This window comes from Paramormyrops kingsleyae, chromosome 15 (assembly GCF_048594095.1).
Source record: "Paramormyrops kingsleyae isolate MSU_618 chromosome 15, PKINGS_0.4, whole genome shotgun sequence".
Lineage (NCBI taxonomy): Eukaryota > Metazoa > Chordata > Actinopteri > Osteoglossiformes > Mormyridae > Paramormyrops > Paramormyrops kingsleyae.
Window position 1 is genome coordinate 17,701,995 of NC_132811.1, and position 25,190 is coordinate 17,727,184.

Sequence of the window (25,190 nt, forward strand, 5' to 3'; positions counted from 1 at the left end):
TTGTGTCTTTTCTGAATTTTTTACAATGGCATATTTTAGTGGAGATATTCAATTGAAGTTGCTCAAAGGTATTTAGAGTCCCTGGAGTGGGTTTTAACCCAACGACCTTCAGTGTATGAGTCGCCATCTCTAACCGCGATACTGCTATTAGCCATGGATTGCTTCTTTAATTATGAGACCTTTTCATTTTTCCTTGGATAAAACAGTCTTAGCATTAATGTAGAATTTTAAATTCTGTCATAACCATACAAAAGTCTGTCTGTGGGTGTGAGCCAGAGACCCCTGAGGTTGAGAGTATTCATTGTGGTGATGTTAGTATCAGGTTTCTTGCTGCTTTGCTTTGGAGAAGCATGCACGTTGTTGAATGTGGTAGTGTAAAAGCCATAGTGCTTGGCACTTACTAGTGCAGGCTAGTGCACTGGCAAAAGAGCTGAAGCTTTTCTGGATGCCCTGGAGTTGGGATCTGTGCTCACCTGTACTCCTCTCTCTTTCTTGACCTGGCTAAATATGACTACTGTGGGGCTGGAAAACATCAGGTCCAGGTGCCATTGGTCTCTGTCCTTCATTGGTGTGCACTTTTATACGCTGAAGAAGAAATGGGCATGTTTGTTGTTTCCTGTAGACACTTTTACATAAATTGGTAATGTATTGGTATGGTTTTCAGCGGTATAAAGTCATGCTGTGTTGTAACTATTTCTGGTTTAGCTTTGTGGTGCCTTAGTAACTCCAGTTGCTTCTTTATCTCCTTATGGAGCTGGGGGTTGCATTGAGCAAACTGATGTTGATGTATCGCAGGCATGCATTTTTGTATGTAATTTTTATCTGTAATTTGGGTTGGACAGTCATTTTTGGTTACTCTATTAATCTGTGCTGTCACTGACCTTTTTAAAATAACCTTTTGAAATCCATTAATGAAATCTGTGGTCTTTTGGGGAGATTGAGGATTTTAGAGTTTTCTGCAGGAAGGAACAATGTTACAGAACATTTCAGTGTAAAATGTTACACTTTATCCCCCCAGTGATATGCTTGCTGAGATAAACAGCCATATTAATCGTAATGCATTTAGAACAAACCTGCTAAACAATGTCTTTCTTTTCTTTATTGGGTTTTAGGCCTGTTCTGCTGCAGCATTTAAAAAAATTACTGATCTAAATTTTATCAGGCTAAGCCTGGATCTTACCAGCAAATGTAATTACTGAAGCAAAATGAGATTTGACTAGAGAATATTACACATGGTCTTAAGTTTGCACTTTGACTTAGGCCTGTAATGACAATTACAAAGTTACAAGCTGTACAGTAGAATTTCTTGTTGCTGTCTGCCAGCTTTTCTTTATGGTTATTATGTGTTATCAGGGTTTCTTCAAGGAGAAGTTGAGCTGAATTTGGTTTCATAGTCACTTCCTGTATTAGTACATGTTATATATTTTTTATGGTGTGTGTGTGTGTGTATATATGTGTGTGTGTGTGTGTGTGTGTTTGTATATAAAATGCTTTATAATTATTTTTGTCATATTTGGTTATACTTTATTGTAAATAGGGATGGCGAAAACTAAAAAATTTCTTGACCGACCACCGAGCCTCAGTAGCCGGTTGAAACCGGTTAACCGATTAGTTTAAAATATGGTACGCTATTTGAAATAACAGCCATTTCTGCAATTTCGCAACTCTGTCGCATCTCTCTGCCGCTCTGCCTCCCGCACACACACACACACTGCCACTCACGTCACTTTTTTAAAATCCCCTACAGCGCGAAACATGAGTCCTGCAAACGCGGCGCCGAAGAGCTTGTTGTATGTAATCGTAGGACAAATGGCTCCTTAGTTTCAAATGGTTTGGGTACAAGGTGATCGCTTTGAAAATAAAGGCGTTTGTCTAGGTTAGAAGCTCATTTGAAACATTGCCACGGCTCATTTAAGAAAATGACAGCTCCGAAGAGACGCCGCTTTAGTTGAGGTAGAAATGGTCCCACACACTACTTTTCTTTGCACGCTTCATCCTGTCGTCTGCCCTGGCTCTAACCTCGAGTGTTTTAGCCTGTTGCCTTTACTTTTCGCAAACCTTGTGAGCGCGCGAACCCAAACGCTGTGACCTCGCGCCAAATGTTTTTATTGGTTTATTAAGTACAAACAGGCGAGTTATGAAAAATTGAGTGTGAGGGATAATTTGTTCACTTAACACAAAAAGATGAGGAATGAGATGGCTAACTGTAGTAGCGTATAGTCCACTGTCTATAATAGCCTAATTTAGATATCACTTTTTTTTTAACCGACTACCGACAACTTTGACCGGTTAACGTTGATACGGTCAACCACCGGTCAAACGGTCATCGGTTAACATCCCTAATTGTAAAGATTGCTTTTCAGTGAAATGTTCTCCAAAGTGCTTAAAATACATTCACTATAAATTGACTAAAAACCTTTCAAAGTGGTGCTGCTTGTAAGAGTCTGGTCAGCACTGCATATTGACTCAGAATGATCTTGTCTGCAGTTAATTTTGAAACTTTTGTGTGAGATGCCTTATGGATATAGATACAGTCAGTGTTCTCATCTCCTTTCTTAGAGCAGCAACGTTTCACTTTATTGTCTGAAAATAATTATTGGTAGAATCAGCTATTTAAAATTCTTGCATAAGCCTTGTGACCCTGACTAATAACTGGTAGAAAGATGGATGGATGGACATAGAAAGTGTGTTCCATAATGTATATAGCCGTGGTTAAAAGTATTGAATCTCTTTTCTTGCCTGTTTTGAGAAGGGATTTGGTATGCTTTAGATTTACTAATAAAAACTGGTGTGTTTGTCAATGTCCGCTATGATTGTATGCGAGTCCATGGTGAATTTATGTGTGTTTATTTGTGCAGTGTTGAAAGATTAAAAATGCCACCCCCAATCCTGTGACTCAGTCGTGGTTGTGGCATGGTTATTGTTCTGTGCGAGCTTTCAGACCAGCAATAAACAAGCTTTTTAATTTTCCTGTAGCCTGGGCTGATTCAAAGCAAACCATCAATTCAATAGCATACATAATTTATTCTGTTTAATGAGATGCTTTTCATTGCCTGCTTTGCATTTAAGCTGTGTTAAACCTGGTAGATTAATGTGGCACAATCCAGATGTTGCACTGTGACTGTGGAGAGGATCAGAAAACATTTGCATCTTGTTTTTTGAGCAGTTTTTCTCTAACTCACTAGCCAGTAAATTTACCATCTTGTTTACTGCTCCGGTCTCCAACATGAGTCACTGTTGGTAGAGGATAGTGTTGGGGACCCCCTTGCAGAAAACCTGCAATTTTGGCTCTTTAACATGTTATCCCTGCAATCTTTAATGGAGAAATCTTTGTTTGACTGGTGGAGGTTTCCTCAGACAGATGCAGGGAAAGGCAGGTCTGAAGTGGACTGTGGTTCAACACCATTCATCCCTGTGGTCTGGATGCCCCCCCCCCCCCCAGCTGGGGTGGGTGGTTTGCGTTTTGTACTGTGGTGTAATATCTGGAACAGAGCCCTTCTGCTGTCTGAGGTGGCTGGTGCTCTTTGTGTTGTTCCTGGCAGTCAAGCATTCTCCTCTCCCAAGTGGGGTCGCTAGGGAGCACGCATCCAGCTTTGAGGCGGGGGCTGCTGACTTCAATTCCTGTAGCACAGAAAGCTGTGACTGTGTTAGAATTATGCGTTATGAGTGGTTCATGTAATCTTCTTTTTTTTTTTTTCGAAAAGCCATCTCTTCCTTCCCCCCCCCCTTTTTTTTTTTTAAAATCAAAACTTCTGCAGTGAGCAGCAATTATTGCAGAGCCCCAGAAGGGACATGGAGGGGGAAAAAATCGGTGGTTGGAAAAAGACAAAAGCTGGAGTTTTGTGAGATCTCGCAAAGGGGGGATGGACTTTTTACCACGTTCATTTAAAGTATAAAAGAGAATTAATGGACAAATAGGTATAAATCTAAATGATGCAGACATTTCCAGTTAAGAGTGCTTTAAGCATTAAACTGTGGTGGACAATGCACTCCATATGACTTTCGTATTATGTGTTTTTATACATTGAACCGTGTCCATTCACCACCAGTGACTAAGCACGACAGGCTATTGAATGTGAAGTGCGCACATGAGCATTGTAATATTAATTAAAATTTGCCTATTTAAAAAAAAAAAAAAAGCTGGAAAACTAAGGGGCGTTGCTTGTTTTTGTTGGAAGATATTACTGCTGGAAAACTGAATATAAAGCTGACTTTACTGCTTTGTCATAGTTCAGGGCTCCAGACAAAAACTTTAGAAACCATTGGCTCCTAAACCCAAAATATTTAGGAACCATCATATACCAAATGTAAAATACTTGCATGGCACATTTTGTCTCTGGTCTACCTCACACTGCCATTAATTTCTATAATCTGAGCTATCTGACCTGCATACTATTGTCTTCTGCATTGTCTTATACATAACAGAAGAATAAATGACACAGAAACATGCTATGCATGGATGGCCACAGCACGAATAGACACAGATTTGTTAATAAATATGTATAAAAACACATAATATGGAAGTTATATGGTGTGCATTGTCCCTTATAGTTTAATGCTTAAAGCATACTTACCTGGACATGTCCGTATTGTTTAGGTTTATACTTATTAGTCCATAAATAAATTCTATCTTTTGTACCTTAAATGTACACAGTCCAGTTATTAGTGACGGGGAAAAGTATTGCAATATCTCACAAAGGTCCATTTCAGCTTTGCGAGAATCCATGTCTGCAGATAATTCAAAGCTGCCACTTTTCTTGTCTCTCTAGTTTTTATTAAATTTTTTCCTTGGATTGTGCGAAGCAGTTGCCATTGGTGACGAATATGCTTTTTAATTTTATTAACTTTGAAGTGTTTTCACACCTCATATTTTTTCCTGTTTTTATTTTACTCATTAACGATATCACTCGTGTCATTATGTGGTATTGGTTATAGGCATCTGCACTTTGTGATGAGGACATGAGCATGGTATTAGTCCTGATACTAGGCTTGGCGCATCCCTACTTTATGCTTAAATGTCTAGGAAATGTCTTTGTGCTTCAGGTCTTTGGGTATAGGAGAGGTCATTGGCCTGTTAGACTTGAGTCACACACACACACACACACACACACACAGGGAAGATCTTGATCTCTCAAACCTCGGTGTAATGTAGTAAGGGCCTTTTTTACACGAATGAATACTGACACAGTTTTGATGTAAGACTAAGATTCAGAATACTTTATTGATCCCTGAGGAAACTGTATGGTTACAGCTTACTTTGCTGTCCACACAAAATGCCAAGGTACAATATAATAGGAAAAATAGAAAATAGATATTTTTAAGTGTAATGTGCAAAAGAGGTTAATGTGCAAAAAATTACAGTATGAGGTAGTAATGTTATGGTAGTATGATGTCCATTAATTATACTCCTGTCGGCTGTTAAGGAGTCTGATGGCAGTAGGGAAGAAGCAGTTGTTGAGTCGGGAGGTTCTAGGTTTCACTCTTCTGTACCTCCGTCCTGAGGACAGGAGTGTGAACAGTCCGTGTTGGGGGTGTGTGGGGTCTTTAAGGATGGAGGCAGCCCTCCTCTGGACTCTGCGGTGGTTGCTGCTCTGCAAAGAGGGCAGCGGAGTCCTAATGATCTTCTCCGCAGTCTTCACTACTCTCTGCAGGCGTTTACAGTCCATAGCTGCAGTGCTGCCTTATCACGCGGTGATGCAGCTGGTCAGTGTGCTCTCCACAATGCAGCTGTAGAAGTTGCTGAGGATTTTTGGTTGATTTACTAAACTTCCTCAGCCTCCTTAGGAAGTACAGCCGCTGTTAAGCCCAATCTTGATGATTGGTTGGTTGACCACATGCACTGGCGCTAACTTGTAAGGTATGTGGGAGTTCTGGGATAAGAGAGAGAAGGAGCGGAGCAGAAATTGAACAGATGAAATTAGTTTTGTACGAGAAGGCATCAATGAATACCTTTTTGCTTGCATATTTTCTTTTATTCTGTGGTAAACGAATGAGCAATATGCTGGCCACATTTAGTGATGAATTATGAACGTCACAGGTAATAATATAAAATACAAGTTAACCGCTGTGTCCCATTTTGTTTGCGATCATTTGCCCCCAGTAAATTATACACAATGACTTGTACATACCCCCCCATTGTTTGACACAACTTCTGCTCCTCTTCAGAGGTTTATAATCCTCTGTAGTACAGTATCTGCCTTTGAGTTAGTGTTCAGCCGGTATAATCAAAGTTGCAGTCAAACCCGAGGCGACTGGTTGTAAGAAGAAGACGGCATATGAGTAGCACCTTTTGATTGACAAGGTGAAATGACTTGCAGATTATGTTCTCAACAGCAATCAAAACTGCTGTTCTGACAGGTTTTAGCTTTCAAAACATCTTCACACTTCGCTACCTGTTGCTTTGCCCCCTTGCATATGCAAAAATTGAGCAAGAGCTGATGCAGCTGGATACAAAACACCATTCAAAGCCAAATTACAGCCTTTGTTTTTTGCTGTTTTTTCTTCAAAAAAACCTGAAGGAAAGGATTAGGGATGTTAACCGATGACCGTTTGACCGGTGGTTGACCGTATCAACGTTAACCGGTCAAAGTTGTCGATAGTCGGTTAAAAAAAAGTGATATCTAAATTAGGCTATTATAGACAGTGGACTATACGCTACTACAGTTAGCCATCTCATTCCTCATCTTTTTGTGTTAAGTGAACAAATTATCCCTCACACTCAATTTTTCATAACTCGCCTGTTTGTGCTTAATAAACCAATAAAAACATTTGGCGCGAGGTCACAGCGTTTGGGTTCGCGCGCTCACAAGGTTTGCGAAAAGTAAAGGCAACAGGCTAAAACACTCGATGTTAGAGCCAGGGCAGACGACAGGATGAAGCGTGCAAAGAAAAGTAGTGTGTGGGACCATTTCTACCTCAACTAAAGCGGCGTCTCTTCGGAGCTGTCATTTTCTTAAATGAGCCGTGGCAATGTTTCAAATGAGCTTCTAACCTAGACAAACGCCTTTATTTTCAAAGCGATCACCTTGTACCCAAACCATTTGAAACTAAGGAGCCATTTGTCCTACGATTACATACAACAAGCTCTTCGGCGCCGCGTTTGCGGGACTCATGTTTCGCGCTGTAGGGGATTTAAAAAAAGTGACGTGAGTGGCAGTGTGTGTGTGTGTGTGTGTGCGGGAGGCAGAGCGGCAGAGAGATGCGACAGAGTTGCGAAATTGCAGGCGCGGCTCGAAATGGCTGTTATTTCAAATAGCGTACCATATTTTAAACTAATCGGTTAACCGGTTTCAACCGGCTACTGAGGCTCGGTGGTCGGTCAAGAAATTTTTTAGTTTTCGCCATCCCTAGAAAGGATTAAATAGTATCATGCATTGATTGCTTCTTTGCTGGAATTTAACATCCCCCACCCAAGAGTAATGAACATAAGACCCTTTGCAATGAAATAGTTTCTGCCAAACCATACAAAAAGTGTCATCTCCATATGCGTGAGCTGTATTTTGCTAATAAATAACACTCAATGAGCATCTGAAAATACATTTTTCATGCTTTGGTTGAACTCTTTAGTGCATTTGGCAGTGTTTGTATACCTTGCTGAACTGTTTAGGGGGGGGATTGATGCCTGGTGCACAATTCAGTGGTAATAGTATGAATAAAACGTGGTAGATGTCCAAAAGCTGTTTGTCACCCATTGATGTGGTTGAACTGTAATATTTTGTGTTTTTTTTGCCATCGGAGTTGGAAAACTGAGTTGCTTTTGTCCTTCCTGGTGTCATGTACAACTGTATAAAACCAAAGAGCTGAAAGATCACTTTTACAAATGTGAACTGCCTTACCTCACTATCATTCCAAGTAGTGTAGGTGGCTTGTACTTCATTTGGGTTACATAAAAATATTCATCAGGATTACCACATTCAGACATGAATAAAAATGCATTAGTAAAAAAAAATCAGCCTAGATTCCCCAGGATCTCAGTGTAAGTGTAACTTGTAGTCATTTTCTGAGGCTAGATTAGTAATTTAAAAGTATTAGTCAGGTGTCTGTTACTTAAAACGTAATGGCACACATTACAAAACCTGATCTTGTTTCCTTGGGTAATGTAGGTCAAAGGTTGATGTTCACGGTGTAAAGGGATCATTGGAAAGCTGCCTGCTCAGTGTGTAGTTTGCTAGTTTTCAGTGGGAGCCAGGGAAGGGAAGCGAGAATCTGAAGACTATCATGACTTTCTGACCTGGCTTCGGGAGATGAGCTGGTCTACGACAGCAGGCAGTGTTTTTGCCACCCCCCCCCCCCCCCCTTTCATTCAGGAATGTGAAGCCCCGTGGTGTGTCAGCTTTGTGACATGACCTCCTCCTTGCCATGGTGACCTTTCATAGTTTTGGGGCATCATTGATATTCCGGCACAGCACCTGCACTACCTGCGGCATAAGATTAGTTATAGCCTGTCCCATGGGCCTGAAGCCTCCAGCTGTGCTGTGCGTCTCTGGTGATGTAGCGAACATCAGATGAAATTTGCGTTTTGTTATGGAGGTGGGATACTGGGTTCTTTGGCCAACAAGACTAAATATATTGCCATTACCTGACACAAGCTTATCTGTTGGACATCAGCGACAGAGATCAGTGTAGTATGGGTCCTGGGCTTGATCTTGATGCTTGCCATTTTCTGGTAAAAAAAAATAAATAAAAAATTGGTAAAATAAGAAGCAGTACATGTTGCCACACATCTTTTCTAGATCACTGCAGAGGAGGGGGATGCATTCCCTGCAGGTCTATGCCAGTGTTTTGTCTGTGCATGATAAAGTGCTGTCCTTGGCATCTTTTTCCTTCATGTTTTCAGTTTTCTGTCTGTTCAGATGGTTCTCGAAAGCTGAGTGTGTCACCAAGGCTGTCGGGGGAGTGGAGGGATATAGGAAGCAGGTTTATCCAAGGGCTTCGCTGGAGTGAGTAATGGTTTCTGGGCATTGCCCAGAGGAATCTATCCATCAGGCAGTCTTCGTCATCACAATGGGGCGAACAACTAACCTGGATGATCTGGTTGGCTGTACATAGTTTCCTCTTCTGAGTGTTGTCTTTCTGTAAACAAAATGACTGGTTGCTTTGTGTAACGCTTGTTGCATCCTTCCTTGGGTATAAATCTCATCTTGCTTGCACCAGCCCCAGATTAACTTGAACTCTTGAGATACAGAAGGAGCTTATTTGTATGAATGTAGTTAAATTCAGGTTCTTTCTGGCAAAACAAAAATTGATACATGTACCCAAGCACCTAAGGAGAGGTTCCATGGAGAGCTTCTATCAGTAACTTCATTTCGTACATGCTATCAGTCAGAATCCCTTTGAGGCATCCTGAATGTATTGTTGCTCCATTTAATGGTTCATGCAGTGGTTTGCATGCTGAATTTTTGCTTTGCTTTAAATTTAGGTTTCAAAGGAAACTCAAAATCATTGGCAGTTGATGTAAGATATTGAGTTTTTTTTTTTTTTTTTTTGTCATTGTAATTGCAAATGTTTTTGACTTATTGCAAATCTTTTTGCTTATTTCAGAATTTGTCTCCTGATTTGCCAGTTAGTATTGTATCTGTGTGTTACATTTTATTGGTTAGCTCACCCTTTATTCTCTTGTATTTTCTATGACTTGTGGTAGTTTTTAGGTTACCACTCCACTCGCTAGCATCTCCACAGTATGTAAAATGAATTAAGGTTAATGGGGTTGCGTGGATTATGTGGTGTTTTAAGTATAATAATGGTTTTATTGCAGGATGATCAGAACAGTCATTTTGTACCCATAAAAACGGTGGTCAGTGTGATGTGAGTTAATGGCCACATTGTTCCCCGATTTGATGTCTGAGAATTTTCTCTTTGGCCTCATCTGTCACTGCAGTCGTAGGATCATGGGGATTAGCCCTGGTTTTACTGCATCCCGTCTTCCTTGTATTTTAAATGACTGACCAGGGAATGGGCTGTACTTTGAGTATTAAGCTCCTTGCTTGAGTTTTCTGTATTTCTCCTTTCTAAGCATTCCTAAGCTAGATCTACATCTCCACATGAACCAGGGAAGTTATAATAAAAATCAGAAGCTCCCACCACAGTAAATGTTTGTGTGATAATGGAGATGCAAAAGAGAGCCTTTTGTGGATTCTTTGTTAATGCATATTAAACTACATCTGTCTTAGGGCTCGGATTCAGTGTAAACCAAAGGTAAATATTGGCTGGGTATATTGGATTAAATGAGACTTGAAAATGAAATTTGATTACGGAGTTGTTTTTGATTTCATTTTTTTTTTCCATTTTTTTTTTTTTCTCCCCAAAATTATGTGGCATTACAGTGAGCTTCAGTTCCGAATTCGGCAATGCCGAAACTGTAGGCTGTGTTTCACTGCACTGGCATTGTATCACTTCAGTCAAATTGACTTGGGCTTGTGAACATGCAGATGTACAACTGGCCACCCCCAAAGCTGGTCTGTCCTCTTGAATGCCTGCTCGTGTTCCTAACAGCTGTACTCATCCCCATGAGCAGCAATTGGCTGGCTTGCAAACTCATTGCTGTGGGATTACATTAGGCTTGGGCGGTATCCAAATGATCCAACCGTCAAACCTCCTCCCTATTTTACCTCTGTATATGGTATTACCTTGAATAATAAAAAAATTGTGACGTAAGGCTCAGACAGCGTCACCAAACTGTTGGCTTGTGCCTAAACCGTTCAGAAACTGAACACCAAACACTAATACTGAAACAATAACAAAATAACATGCAGAACAATATTAACAACTTTTATTAGCAACAAATAGCAGTTTATAAAAAAGTGCAAATACAACAGTCAAACAGAATTAAATTAACATAAACTTCCAGAACAGTTTTCGCGCAGACGCGCACACAAGTCAAATTAAATCACACCGCCTGAACTACTTTTAATAACAAAGAACAGCAGCTTATAAAAAAGTGCAAATAGACCCACAACAGTCAACCAGAGTTGAATTAACATAAACATATCCATATTATAAAAAGTATTGCAAAGCAATAGTCCTAAACATAAACTTCTTTCCAGTCTTATTTCCAATATTGTTTTTAACGTAAACCAAATAAAAATACCTGAATCAATTAAATCCATATTTACCGCCTCCCCGTTCTCGTTCGGTCGAAACCCGAAATACTGCCAAACTGCAGAAGTTGTTCTTTTCCGAGACCAGGTCACTTGGTGCGGGACCTGCCATCTTTCCCCACCTCTCTAGTTCTCCTCCACGCTGTCACGTGATGACAACCACGCATACGCATTTTTAGACATTAAATAAATTGTATTTAATATTTAATCCTTGTCTCCTATATAAGTGCATTGTTTTTATGACGGTATAATGGTATTGAAACTGATACCGTTGCTATTTTTAGATCCCGCGGTATACCATATTACCGTGTTACCGCCCAAGCCTAGATTACATGCTAGCAGCCGGCTCTGTCTGGGGATATCTTGTCCACCCCCCATCCCCACCCAAATAACACCTTTACAAGCCTCTGCAGCACCATGTTTGCCTTATTTGCCACAGGGCTGTTCAGTCAAGTGTCCCGGAGGCGAACAGAAACATCTTGAGGAGGAAATTGTCTTAGTGGGTAGGAATGTATTTATCGAAGCTCGTATGAAGCAGGGAGTCTGATCCAAGAGTTGGGGTTATGTCAACTTGGGGAGCTTTGCTCTGAATGGAAACCCAGGCAAGCTGTTTTGTGTGTCTGAACCGGACCAGCAGCGTTGGCTTCTTTTCAGGCTTGACTCCCTTGTCCTTTTTAACCCACTGCAAAATTCCTCCTGATGTTTTCTCTCCTATGACTGTACGGTCAGCAGCAGGGACAAAGCTTAACAGGCTCTCATTTACCAGAAGTGTACAGTGTGCTTAATTTTTACTAAAGTAATTTTCTGTATTGTATGTGTCTATGGATTGTATATTTGCCAAAACAGTTTTATCCCTGGAAAAGTTCTGTGGAAAATCTTTTTAAGCCAGCTGACCACAGCATCTCTTCTTCCTTAAAGTACTCTTCGTCCTAGAAAGGAAGAATAAACATTAAATGAGACTTAATTTTAAACTTGAATATGCTTTTATCAACAGTGTTTAGCTTTTAAAATGCATTTCATTAACATGAAGGGAGTTTAGATTGATGGAATAGTGTGTCGTAGGGCTGTGTGATAAAACGATAATAATCTCTATAATTGTCCTCAATATTAATGTAACAAATGCTTGATTTAGGTTTTGATGTAATTTAAGATCCATTGTGTCATTGGCGACACATTTTGCCTCACAGTGAAATTGTCACTTTCAATGTGACTGCTTGTCAGGCCTGGCAATGGAGCACAAGCACAGTCACAGCCATAAAAACACAAATGGGAGATTTATAGAACAAGAGAATACAATAGGGCAGGCAGTCGAAAGACAACAGTGCAGTTCACCAGGAGAGCAGTGAGTTAGTCCAAAGCAATCATCCAATAATGGTAATTCAGTGAAATTTTAAATAGAAGCCCATTAGAAATCCACATTGCAATAATCCACGGAGAATTCAGAAACTCTAGGAAGAATGCCAGCGGCAGCGTTTTGTGTGTGGTGACTAAAATATACTATTCAACTTCTACCTCTGATTTAGAAAGCGCTTGTTGTGTTCTGATGATAAAGAATAGTTTAAACCCACAATTAACCATCTGGTTTCTTGAACTTTCACTCGGGAACAAAAATCAGCCGTTAAACTGGGGAAAAAAAATGATTTGGCATTTGTGATTATTGGTATTGCCTGAAATTATTATTCTAACATTTTTGGCCGTATCGTGCAGCAGGAATTGAGACCACTGACATAGTGTTTCACCAGAATAGTACTTGTATAAAGATATGAAATGGAAAAATCTGAGTTTTGCTGAGGGGTGGTGATGAATAACGGTGACAGTATTATCGTTTCAGAATTTCTGTTAAATGATTTACTGTCCTTCATGTTGATTGGCCTCATGTCCTGAAAGGAAACAGTCCCTTGAAGTGGAGACTGGGGTCATGGTGGGGCGTAATTAGCTGGCAGTCAGAACATTTAATTAATTGACTTGTACAGAAAAGGAGTACATATTCTCCAATTGTTTTGACTATGCAAATAATCAATGTTTTTCATATATTTTATAATTCGATCACCTGAATTCAGCTCGTTTACTTTCGCCTTAAAATAAATTTCAAGACAACAAATTCAGTTGGAAACATTCAATGTGTTTTAATGCCATCTTCATAATTCGAGGTAATATTCTATCCTCTTGTTTTCGCTTTACAAATACGCTACCAAATTTTACATTTAAGGCTTAAGTTTAAAATATGGTCTGAAATTCATCCTTCTACATCCGGGAACAGCAGGATAGTGAAGCAGCACTACAGGAATACAGAAAACTATTTTTTCAAGAAAGTTTTCTATTTAAAATATCTCTTAAATCTCTTCACATCGTGTTGTGAACTTTTTGCACCACGTTATGTTGAGTAGTATTGATAAGAATATCGAAGTATCAACGTCGATAAGCAGTATTGGTATTGATAAAATCCTAACGATACCCATCCCTACTTCACACACACACACACACACACACACACACACACACACACACACACACACGCACACACAACCTGTCTGGGCAATGTCTAGAAAAGTTCAGGACAGCAGTGTGTATCTGAAAGGGGCTTCAGTCTCCTCACGCTACAGGAGGTCACCCTTTGTATGCAAATTCAGTCATGTAAAGAATATTTTGCAATCAAAATTAGTGACACTGTCTGTTTTATTACCTATTATTCATGTAAGAAATATACACGTGTCAGACTGAGACATGAAGAAGAAAAAATTGGTTATGATGATCATCCGGTTATAATTATCAATTTCGCCCAGGCAGACGTGTTCACTATAAGTGGTAAAGTAAAATGTGGCCATAAATTACATGAAATGTGAGTATAAATATGTTGGATTTGCAGAATTTCCCAGAGGTTTGCGTGGAAACTTAAAACTCGATTGTATTTTGAGGACGTGGTGCACTTAGGAAATTATTGTTTGTTTTTTTTTTTTTAGCTTCTGAAACAAGTTTATCCTTTCTTGCACTCATAGTTACTCAAACCGGAAGCAAGTGAGCCGTATTTCGCACTGGCGGATATATTATTGTTTATCGCAATAATTCCTGGGACAATTTATCGTCCAGCAAAATTTATCGTGACAGGCCTACACTGTAAAAAAATGTCCGTGAAATTAACTGAGAAATTCTGTAAAATAGCGACATAAAAAAACTGTAAAAGGAAAAACAATAGAGCAGCGTATATTTGACATTAAGATTTTGTAAAATACTTAACAAAAAACAAATGTTAATTTTTAAAAAATATGTTTTTTTAAAAAAAATTTTTTGGTAGAGTTAACAAATTACTATAGTTTAAACGCAAACAAACTGTAATATAAAAACCAGTACAATACAGTTAAAATTACACCATAACGGTGTGAAAATAATATTTTTTTTAATCAGGTCAACTTTGTTTATACTGAAAGAAACCGTGTTACATTTTACAAATTAATATTCTGTGCTTTACAGATGAGAAACAGTAAAACTTTAAATGATATATCAACACTTGCTTTTTGCTACGTGCGTTACGAACCAACAAGAAATAGTCCACACAACTCAGGATTTCTGGTTTGTCAGACAGCTTTTGACGGTACATTTGGGGCTACCGTCAGAACTTCGCCTCATGGCAACACCTCTGGTCCGTTGATAAGAAGGTATTTTTCCACTGAGGTGATAAAAAAATACTGCATCACCGGCGGGGCTCATGTCCCAGCATGCCCCGCGCGCATTTGTAAATAGCCCTTGTATTGTTGTTGTTATTGCTAATGGTTATATTTCCTTATTGTCGCGTGTGTTTTACCTGTGTCTTATGTGTACCCTGTCCGATCCTCGTGTGTAATTAGCGTCCGTAAATCTCCCACCGTGTATGCGTCTTACAGTTGAGCGTCTGACAACCTCGTGTTTCCTGTGTATAAGTGTTTCGGTGCTCTTTGGGTGCCTGGTGTAGTTCTTTTCTGGACTACTAATAAAGAGCGTGTTACCTCGGCAAGAGAGTGTTGGCAGCTGGGGTTACCAGAACAATTCCGTAAAATATACAGCAAAACAATAGTTGCTTTTACCGAATAACATGTATTTTCTACGGAAAAAAACTGGCAGCTGTGATTACCAGAATAATTCTGTAAAATATACAACAAAACAGTAATTGCTTTTACCGAATAACATGTACATTTTACAGTTTAAACCAGCATATAACACACTGGACTTCTGTTATATTTACTGGTTTATACTGTAAAATTGACATGTTATTCGGTAAACCCAATTACTGTTTTGTTGTATATTTTACGGAATTATTCTGGTAACCCCAGCTGCCAGTTTTTTTCCGTAAAAACTACGGGATTTTTTTTACAGGGTAGGTTTTACTCTCTTGTCACTCCTTCTACAGGCCCGGTCTCATTCATCTTCACCCTTATTCTGATGCCCTGATGTTGGCTAATGCAGTGTAATCCTAGCTGTGGGAAGTGAGATTCTGAGGAAACATGCTAAGTCCCATTCACGTGAAGCCTTCTTTTTGTTGTAAGGTATCATACGAGAGAAGAGATGAGTTTAGGAACTAAGCTTGGACTGTATCTATTTTTTCATACCATCACAGCTTCTAGACATTTCACCCCCGTATATGGCATATGACTGTATTTATAAAAAAAAAATAAAAAGGTAAATCATGGAGACTACTGTAACCTTCCGAAAGAGAGACGGCCTAAATGGGCTTATTGAGAAAGCTGTGGCTCCAGTCACTGATAATGCTGTGCACTACAGTACATTGCCTTAATACAACATTTCCATATCAGTTTAATAGAAAGATGAGAGAAAGAAAATGTCTGTTTTTTTGCAGTATTAAAAAAATTTACTTTGGGATTACTAAATACTAGGGTATACCGTAATACTGTCACACCACACAAGCCTGTTAGGAAGCATCTGGTGCCGTGATGTGGCATGTGGATCCTAGTCACAAGCATGAATGAGTTGCTGGAAGAAAATGCTGTTCTGTTTTTGTGCTGCTTTTTGCGGTTTCTGATGCCATTATTGACATCTGAAATTCACTGTTTTTGTGAAAAAGCAATTTTATGTTTAAAATAAGTGGTGGGTTCAGTTTAGTCTGAGCAAGGCATGTATAATATGATGGCTTTTTGACTCGACTTTCATGTTTTCCCATTGAGGAGTTCAGCAGACCTACTCTATCCTGTTGTTCTTGCTGACCGATGCAAAGAGTTTATGTGGTCTATGAATATTGCAGGTCACTCTGTGTTACCTGGTAGCCAGCTGTTGGTGGCTATTTCAGTTTGCTACATCTTTACCTTGCCATACCACTACTGTGATCTCACAGAAGCACAGTACCCTGGCACTGAGTACATCGCTGCCGAATTGTGAGGAAAAAGTAATTTGAATTTAAATAAATGAGAAGGCTTCCCAAAGGGTCCACTTTCAATGTTCCGAAGGGCATCATGAAAGCTACCTGCAAACAAAGCTTTTTTGGGGGGTGTAGTCCTGTCATATAATCCCATTGACCCGTTTTTGCTGAGATTGCTTTATTTTGTCATATGCCCGCAGATGCAATAAATGAATCCAGAAACCGGCATTTCATTTTGCTTGCCAAGGGTTGATGATAATCGAAGGCATTTCTGTATGTGGGCTTGACTTTAGAGACCGCCTCGTCCAAACATGCATGTACGTATAAGCTGCTCTTAAGTAAGCCCCTACTGAATGTCATCTTATGCAACAGGTCTTCAACATGCCTTGGTCTGCTGTATCAAGCCACTTCTGCTCTATGAGGTTTGTTCAGGTTGATTTAGCTTTAGCAGAAATATTCTTGTCTACAGTGTGCACAGCGCTACTGTAATAGAGTGGCTTCCCAGGCCATTTGCAGCTGCTGCGTGGAGAGTGGTTTGCTGCGGCCCTTCCCTGGGCCAAGCCAATCATATGTGTATCGGTGAGTGACCTGTGTGATGCCTGGATATGGCAATGTAAGCAGTATATTATAAATGTTGAGACGCTCTCCATACACAAGCCTCACCTCTCTGCCCATTTTCCTATGTTGTAATTCCGTCACTGTAAGGAAGGTGTTATATGGGCCTTAAGTGGCTCACTCTCATGTTTTTATTTATCATTGAAGATCCGCCTGCATGTGCTACACGTAATACTAAGCTCACACTACATGTCTTGTCTTGAAATATGGAGTTTATGCACTACATGACTGATCAGTGACTGGGGTCTCTCACAACAAGATCTTGGAGGAATCCAGGAGGAATTCCTGACAAGTCCACCTGGTCTCTAGACTACGTTTTGTCATGAAAACACAGAAGTGGCATGCAGAAATTATGGTATGTTGAAGAGAACTGGCAGTTTCTATCCACCTCTTCTCTTTCTCGATACAGGTCGTCGGTAGCATCAAAAAGGCATTGGTGCTCCTGCTAAAGCTCAACCAAACTTTCTTTCATTTCTTGGGTCCAAACAGATCGTTGATTTTTTGCTACAACCATTATTGTTGTATAGCAATCTGACAACTTTAAAAGTTATGTAATGTGAATTTAGCATGTGACCCTTCCCCTGGGTTTTCCCTCACCCTTTGTGTCTTGCGCTCTCATTGGCTGTCGCAACACTTTTTTCACATCATAGGATTTGGCGTTGCCGACAAGTCCTAGTTTTTTAGCCTTCTCGATATGACTGGCATCAGTGACTGAGTCAGGTCACATCTTTGAATAGGTCACACATAGCAGTTGAGTGCTGATTGAACTCCGATCTTTTGGTTTTGACGGAAATCTCCAAAAACTATTGGCAAGTGGAAAATGTGAGCTAAAATCGTGTAGCATAACACTCTATTAAACATGTTTTACTGTATTGTCTTCTTAGCTCCCTTAGGTAGAGTTAGCCTGTCATGCCATCCAGATCTTCCGTTTCCAGATCACAATTAAAGCTTGAGGTCTCTACGTTAGTCAATACTTACTTTATCACTTTTTTACTTTATTACCACCTTTTTTTTCCCAAGTTGGCAATTGTACTGGTTTTGCGGCAGGCTATTTGCATAACCAATTGACAATGAACACATTTGCATACCCCATCTGCTTTGGTACTTTGTGTACTGGAACTTTTGGTACTGGTACTTTACTGGAAGTCAATGGAAAAGGGAAAGTACCATTCCAAAAGTTTGGTCCCTGGTGCAGTGGAAAAGCACCCTAATAGCATTTCCTGAAAGTCCTTTGTATACAAGGGTTCATTTTGTCGTGCATTTGTAAATGTAAATCATATTGTCATTTGATTAAAACGTTTCAATAATTTATAGTGCCTCTCGGTGAAAGATCTTGTTTGTGATCCCCTGTTGCTGATCAATCATGTAGTAAAGAACAATGACTTCAAGATTCCCAATTACAAGATAAATTGTATGGTGTGAGCGGTACGGCGATCTGATGACTTTGAATGTTGTGTAGTGTGAACTTTTCTAATGCTATCAAGGTAGCCAAAAATGGTATTTCTCAGGCGGCTTCTTGGCTTTGTGTTCTGGGGGGTTGGGGGGGATGACAAAATGAAAAACATGTGTGATGTAGGTGCCATTGTCGGGGGGGTCGAGGATGAAGCATGACTGCAGTGTTCTGGTGGGGAACTGAGCTCTGCTCTTCTATTTAACATCAAGGTATGATTTAAAACTGTTATTCCACAGACTCATCAACAAATCTGCCAAGACTTTAACCTCCACACAAACCTCTCACCAGACCCATCCCCTCTACCCATTTTTTCAGTGAAGGTATCAATTTACCATGCCAGTAGCCTTTTTAATAAAAAAAGATGGAAACCTGTTTATTTTATTTAGTTTGTGGAAATTGCAGTCAACTCCAATTTGATAATACAAAAAAAGTACAAAAAATAAAATTGCAGTATAAAACTTCTCAAAAGCCTAAGTAATGCATCTCTTTCCATAGCCAGTTCTCTTGTTTAATGTGTGTAAAACTTACTGGCCCTGCCTTTTACATATAAATACTAAGAAAAGTTCTTCAGCTGCCTATGAAATACAGCACCGTATAACTGGTTGTTTGCAGTAAAAAGCTAAAATGTTCTGTGGAGTTTTTGTGCCTAATAGACTGATTCACATGCCAGTGAACAAAATATAAAAGTTGATTTTAATTTGGTTGGATTTGTGTGGAAATCCCCCCCTCAGCTGCTAACCTGTCTACTGCCCTCATTACATTAAACGTGAATGTCTTTGTTTTTAGGATCTGTTCTGTTTTCCGCTGTTGTGCCAAAGAAGAATGAGGTTGAACCAGGCTGGCGCTATCTGCTTTTTTCCATTGCAATCAGTTGGGGCCGGCCCACTCATTGTAAGGTGGTGACGTGGTTTTTAAGGATGATTATTCGATGGCTAGCCTTATTAAAGTTATTAATTGCTGTGGTGCCAAATAATCTTGTGCAATATCTGCTAAGTACCATTACATGAAACTGTAATAAATCTTCTCAGTAGAAGGAAATTAGAATCTGCAGCTGGATTTTGGCATTTTTAAATGGTTTTGGCTTGGTGCTTTGTTGAGTAGACTTAGTTTGTTAATCCAGAGCAGCACAGCTGGCTAGAAAGGGTGAAATGCTTTACTTTTGGCTTACAACTCTAGACCGCACTGTTCTAATCAGTCAGAAGAAACATTATTGATTAGAATAAATCATAAATCGTTTCTGATCGTCATGTGAAAGCTGACCCTGGGGGGTGGGACGGACCTTCTTGGCATGATAGAACTTAAGAGTGGTACAAACAAGTCTTCTCGACTGGCTGGCAATCTTGGACTTATGTATAATAGAATACCTAATAAACAGAGCTGAGTGTTCTCTAGTTCCCGCTGTGGTTTTCCTTGAGGTGAGTTGGCCTGTTCTCTCGTGGGCCCCTGCTGAGTGCCTTGTTAGCCAAGCAGGTCTCCAGTAATGAAGCTGTTAGTCACGGTGGACGGCGGCACCATCTCCCTGGTGTAATGCTGCTGGTGAACTTTGCTTTCATTACTGACAGAAGAATGGGGAGTAAAAAGTGTTAGGTTGTCATCTAATATGGCTTTGGGTGGCTGAGCAGGGCTGTTATTGGGAAATTGCAGGGACCTTTGATTTCTTAAAGAGCTCTCCACCCGTCTCAGCTTCAGCTACAGCCCTCTGGTACATTAAGCAGCTTACAACTGCAGTTCACCTCTTGGTTTGTTATGAGTGTTATGCGCCACAGGAAATGACACATCCTTTGCTCTGCATTGCTGGGACATTGGCTGCTGTCAGTCTTCCAGTGAAGGGTGGGTTTTAATTAGTTTCTCTTTCCTTCTGCCTTTTAACTTGCCATGCTGTGCTGCTTGGGGGGGGGGGGGGGGCGGCGTTTCAGCATGCTACTGGGGTGGGAGTGACCTCACACGGCTGCAGGAGGCAGATTAGAGCATGGGGACCTGTTAGAGGTCAGCTTGTGTGACATTTTGGGCAGGTCAATGCTGAGGACACCACACAGTGGCCCCATGTCCCCTTTTGACAGACTAGGGCTGACTTATCATGTCAAGTCCCCAGCATAAGGATGCCAAGGTAGTGAACACGTGGCCCTTTAGCAAGGGGTTCCTCTTTCTACATGTTTACTAACCTCTGTCCCTCAATACCCTCTGAGCTGTGTTAGACAAAGTTGATTTTGGATGTCTTCTGCTATGAGGCCTTTAGCTTTTGTGTGTTTGCCAGTTTAAGGGTGCATATGTACGTGATCATTAGGAGTGTAATGGTACACATATTCGTACTGAAAAATTTCGGTATGCATATGTGCCGAATGAATGCAGCAAATCTGGAACCTTTGTGTGTTTGTTTTCCTCCAAGAAACATTCAGAAAGGGGCGGATGATTACACATGCACGTACATCCTAATGTGAAACTGGAAGTCGTTAATGTGAATACAAATACCATAATGGATATTTATTTTACTTTTATTTATGCAAGAGAATATTTATTTTGATTTACTGTTAAATTTCTTTTTTAGTAAGTTTCAGCAGTATTAACACACTTTTTATTTAAGACAGTCATGCATTGTTCAGTAAACCACTGTTTAATAAAGGAAAAAACAGAGCATTTTTTTTGCTTTTTATCTTTGCTGTCCCAAAAAACGTACTGCATAAAAACTGTTCTGTTTTTGCAGGGTGGGTTAGTTTGATCATGCAGCTGTCTGTAACAGCTGGTTATGTAACTCTTTCAGCGTTGCCAGACATATTCTGTCTGTACTGTGGTAGATATGACCCTTTGGGATCCAGGGTCTGTTTGTGTGGTTACTTATAACCTTGCCTTCTGTGCTCCTATTGCCCTCAGGGGTGGAAAAAAACAGTAAGCTGACCTCGTGCTGGCTTTGTCTGCTATTCAGGCTGTTTTGGGGAACTTCCAGAGAACAGATGATGCTCCCAGAGCTGCTGCTTGTGGTCCACAGCCCTTCTGTTGTAGGATCCATCGCAAGGAACTATTCCATGCTAATCAATGCACATGTACAGACATGGGTGATGTGTGAACCTCTGTTTCCAAGGTGGCCTGCCAAGAACTGCGCTATAGGCTTCTCCCCTGCTGGTCTTTACAGCACAGCTGTCAGGAAGTGAGGTCTGTAGCACCACTGCCACTGGCCCAAAGCTGCATAATATGAGATCAGAACTTCTCAGGTTTTGCTGAGTGTTGGAATTGTTTAAATTGTCTGCTCTTGCAGATGCTCTTGTTGCAGCAACGTTTATGTTTTTGGACCTCAGGGTTGTTCATCTGCAGTGTAGGGTACTTGACAAGGCACTGAAAATCCTGTGCTTCACATATTGTCAAAGGATAACGAAGGAAAAATGGCAACGAGTGGTGGTGAAGGAGGACTGGAATGTGTTGTCCAGGTAAGTAAAGAGTGCTGAAAGCCCTATTTTGTGATATCTGTAAATGCTGAGGGGCAAAGCAGCATTTTAGTATTTGATCGAGGCTATGAAAGGAGGAGCAGTTATGAGTATTTATTTAAAAATGGCAGCAGGCAATGTTTGCTGAGGTTTGGGCAGAGCAAAGGCATTAGCTTTCTTTTAGTAACATGGGATACAGTCTGCAGTATCCCTATCCAAGGGTCTTGTCTTCAGCCATCACCCCAGTTTGGTTGGTGCTTTACCCACTTTGTTGGACTGCAGGGAGCTCTTCGGCCTGGCACACCTTGTCCTCAGGTAACGGCACTATGGATGGCTTTGGTTGCTTTGTTTTCTGCCAGGCTTTGAACCTTGAACGGTCACGCTCGTTTCACATGTGCTGTGTAAACAAAGGGCTATTCTCTTGGTAGCTCACTATCATGGCTGCAGCATCTGCAGAGGAGATGCGCTACAGTGAGCCGCCTAGCTGTTTGAGCTGTGGCTATAGGTTGCACAGGGGTCGAGATGGTCAGTAGTGCATTGACTGACTCGTGATATCGGGCTACGTTTTCTAACACTCAGGAGGAGCCTAATGGTTGCCTTTGTGTGTGAGAGAGTGTCACCAATGGTGCATAATGTGAAAAGGGGGGGGGGTTTGGAGTCTGTGTGAGATATACAACTGTTTAGGGGTGGTTGTTTTTGGGCCAGGAATGTGTGGTGGGGGGTGGCGGTATAATAATGGAAGGATAGATGAACTGTTGAGCTTCCCACTCTTCTGATGGCTGTGATGGATTTTGGGGGTGGGGGTGGGGGGGGGGGCGTGCTGTCCTGTGTAAGACAAATGTGATATAAATAACGGCAGGTGGTGTGTGTGTGTGTGTGTGTGGGGGGGGAGGAGGATTGTAAATCATGGATGCGGAAAAAAACGCTGATGACCCCCCCCCAACTTTCTGTAACCATGATTTACACTCTCCCTGGCTGTTAGTTGTTTATTAGTGTTGCAATATGAATATGCAGATTATATATTAAGGTGCAGAGATGGTAGTTTGATAACTAGTTCTGATTTGTCTTCAGTGATAGTAACAGGTTACAGGCTAAAGTAAATTTAGTCACATTAAAATGAGTCCAGAATCTCATGGCAGATGAGCTGGTTCTGCTTGCTATTGATGGCTTGGAATGGAGCTGGGCTTTGTGTCCCTGAGCTTGGGAATGATTCTCATCAGACATACGAAGGCAGCACTAGGGTGGTTTAGGGACTCTTACTGCAGCTGACAAGGCCGATGTCCCGCTTAACGCCCAGGGGCTGGCATCCGGCCCAGCATATAAGCTTGCTGTTAAACCTGCGCTGTCGGCTGTAAGAAGGTGTGGGCAGACACTGCTCCCTCGCCCAGACTCCACCCTCCCCCCACCATACTGAGATATTCAGTATAGTAGCGGTTCTGTAATCAGTCCAGGGTGAGGTTGTTAACTCAATAGACCTACGCATTTCTGTGTCACTTGCTGCGTCGTGCTATTCGTGTCAGAGGCTAGGTCACATTCAGAAGAGGTGAATCATTCTCATATGGGGAGGGGTATGCCTTTCAGTCACCTAGGGTCTCATCAGCCTGATCATCTCGACAGTCCTAGTGTAGGGCTGGTCGATATGGCTGAAAAACCAGTATCTCGATATTTTAGGTTGCTATGTCGATATCCGATCAATATTATTGAAATTTCTCTAAAAATACTTTTTAATAGTCAGGTTAGAAAGAATTATGGGTTTATTCATATCAAAATTTTCCAACTGGAAAACAAAATGCATCTCTACTTAACGCTTACTGAACATGTTATCACATAACGTAGAAGAAAATTAGTCTTAGGAAAAAGTACAAACTGACTAAATATCGAAGTTCCTGAAATGTAAACAAATATTTTAAGCATTTAAGAATGATTATACAAGTACTTGCATATATTCAAAATAAGAGGTTTTCAGTGCAGTCTTCTTCCTCTGCTGAACTGTTTCATGTGAAACAAAAAAAAGAAAAAAAAAAAAGAATTACACATTGACTAAATAGGTACGGGGCCCCGGAAGGGATGTGGAGGCGGAAATTGCTGGTTGGAAAAACTGAAATGTAAAAAATGTATTTCAAGCATCTAATTTCTAGGTTGCTCAAAAGTTAGAACAAATGTTTACTGTAAATAAAAGCATATGTATATCGCATACAATACTGAAGTATTGAGAGATTCTTCGCCAAATTTTTTAATTTATATATATATATATATATATTAGGGCTGTCGAAATTAACGCGTTAACGCGGATTAATCCATCATCGTGATTAATCTGATTAAATTTTTTAACGCAATTAACCCATGTGCAACGGAGAATGATTAAAAATCCCTGAAATGTCTCTGTCAACCCATTTCGGGCAGTTTTGGTGTGTTCCATTTGCCCTCGGAACTCTTATTCCGAGTCGGATTCCGGAGTTTTGAAGACAGAAGTAACAACATACGCTCCCGTTTCTCGGAGATCCGAGAAATGTCTCGGAGCAACACAGAGGATCCCGAGTTCAGAATCCAAGATAGCTGCGCCTTGTAGTTTTACTGTTTAAACACTACTTCTCATTTGTGGCTCATTAAATCGGTCGCACACGCTATACCGTCCAAGTTATCTGTGGATGTGTTGCTGCGGAGTTTTATATGTAAAGCACCGCACGTAATGTGTTATCAACTGATATTGCTAACAATGGCAATTAACCGGGCTAGAATTGGACTTCATGATTACCGTATTTTTCGGACCATAAGACGCACCTAGTTGTAGGGGAGGGAAATGAAGAAAAAAAAGATTCTGAACCAAATAGTGTCCTACAATATTTTACGTCAACCATGTACAGTGAACAGTAGTCAACAGCAGCATTAAGAACCATTATCACTGTTATTAACAAATAAAGTCAGTAAAAAACAATAAAAGTACAAAGAAACAAAGAGACACTTCAGTAACAAAAAACTTTCATGTGTATGAATGATCCATTGACACCTGGCCACATCCCTCCCCCCTTTTATGGCGCTGATGGGGATGTATTTGGATCGTGTTTCACCGTTGCGTTGTTCACCAAATTACCATGCGAATGCGATTTGAATACGCGCTAATGCGGCTATTTAGAATGTGAATAGCGATCTTCGGGTGACAGCGGTACTACACGCCCCCGATGCAGGTAAAACAAAGTAAGGGGACATAGGTTAAATCGGCAAAAAATTAAACTAATTTTAAAAACTGTAATACTTCCGACAATGGA

The 25,190-nt window shown here is 40.5% G+C and overlaps 1 protein-coding gene across 6 annotated transcripts in view; it reads left to right on the top strand.

Annotated features, from left to right (window-relative positions):
• mast2 (microtubule associated serine/threonine kinase 2) overlaps positions 1-25,190 on the top strand; it is a 106,045-nt gene that overhangs the window by 824 nt on the left and 80,031 nt on the right. Inside the window, exon 1 of one of the 6 annotated variants that reach the window (XM_023794690.2) lies at positions 21,845-21,927. The exons of the other annotated variants lie outside the window; for them this stretch is intronic. Within the exon in view, the coding sequence (XP_023650458.2) occupies positions 21,883-21,927 (45 nt within the window). The 5' untranslated portion in view covers positions 21,845-21,882. Of the gene's footprint in view, positions 1-21,844; positions 21,928-25,190 lie in introns of those variants that run through there. 6 annotated transcript variants of the gene reach the window in all.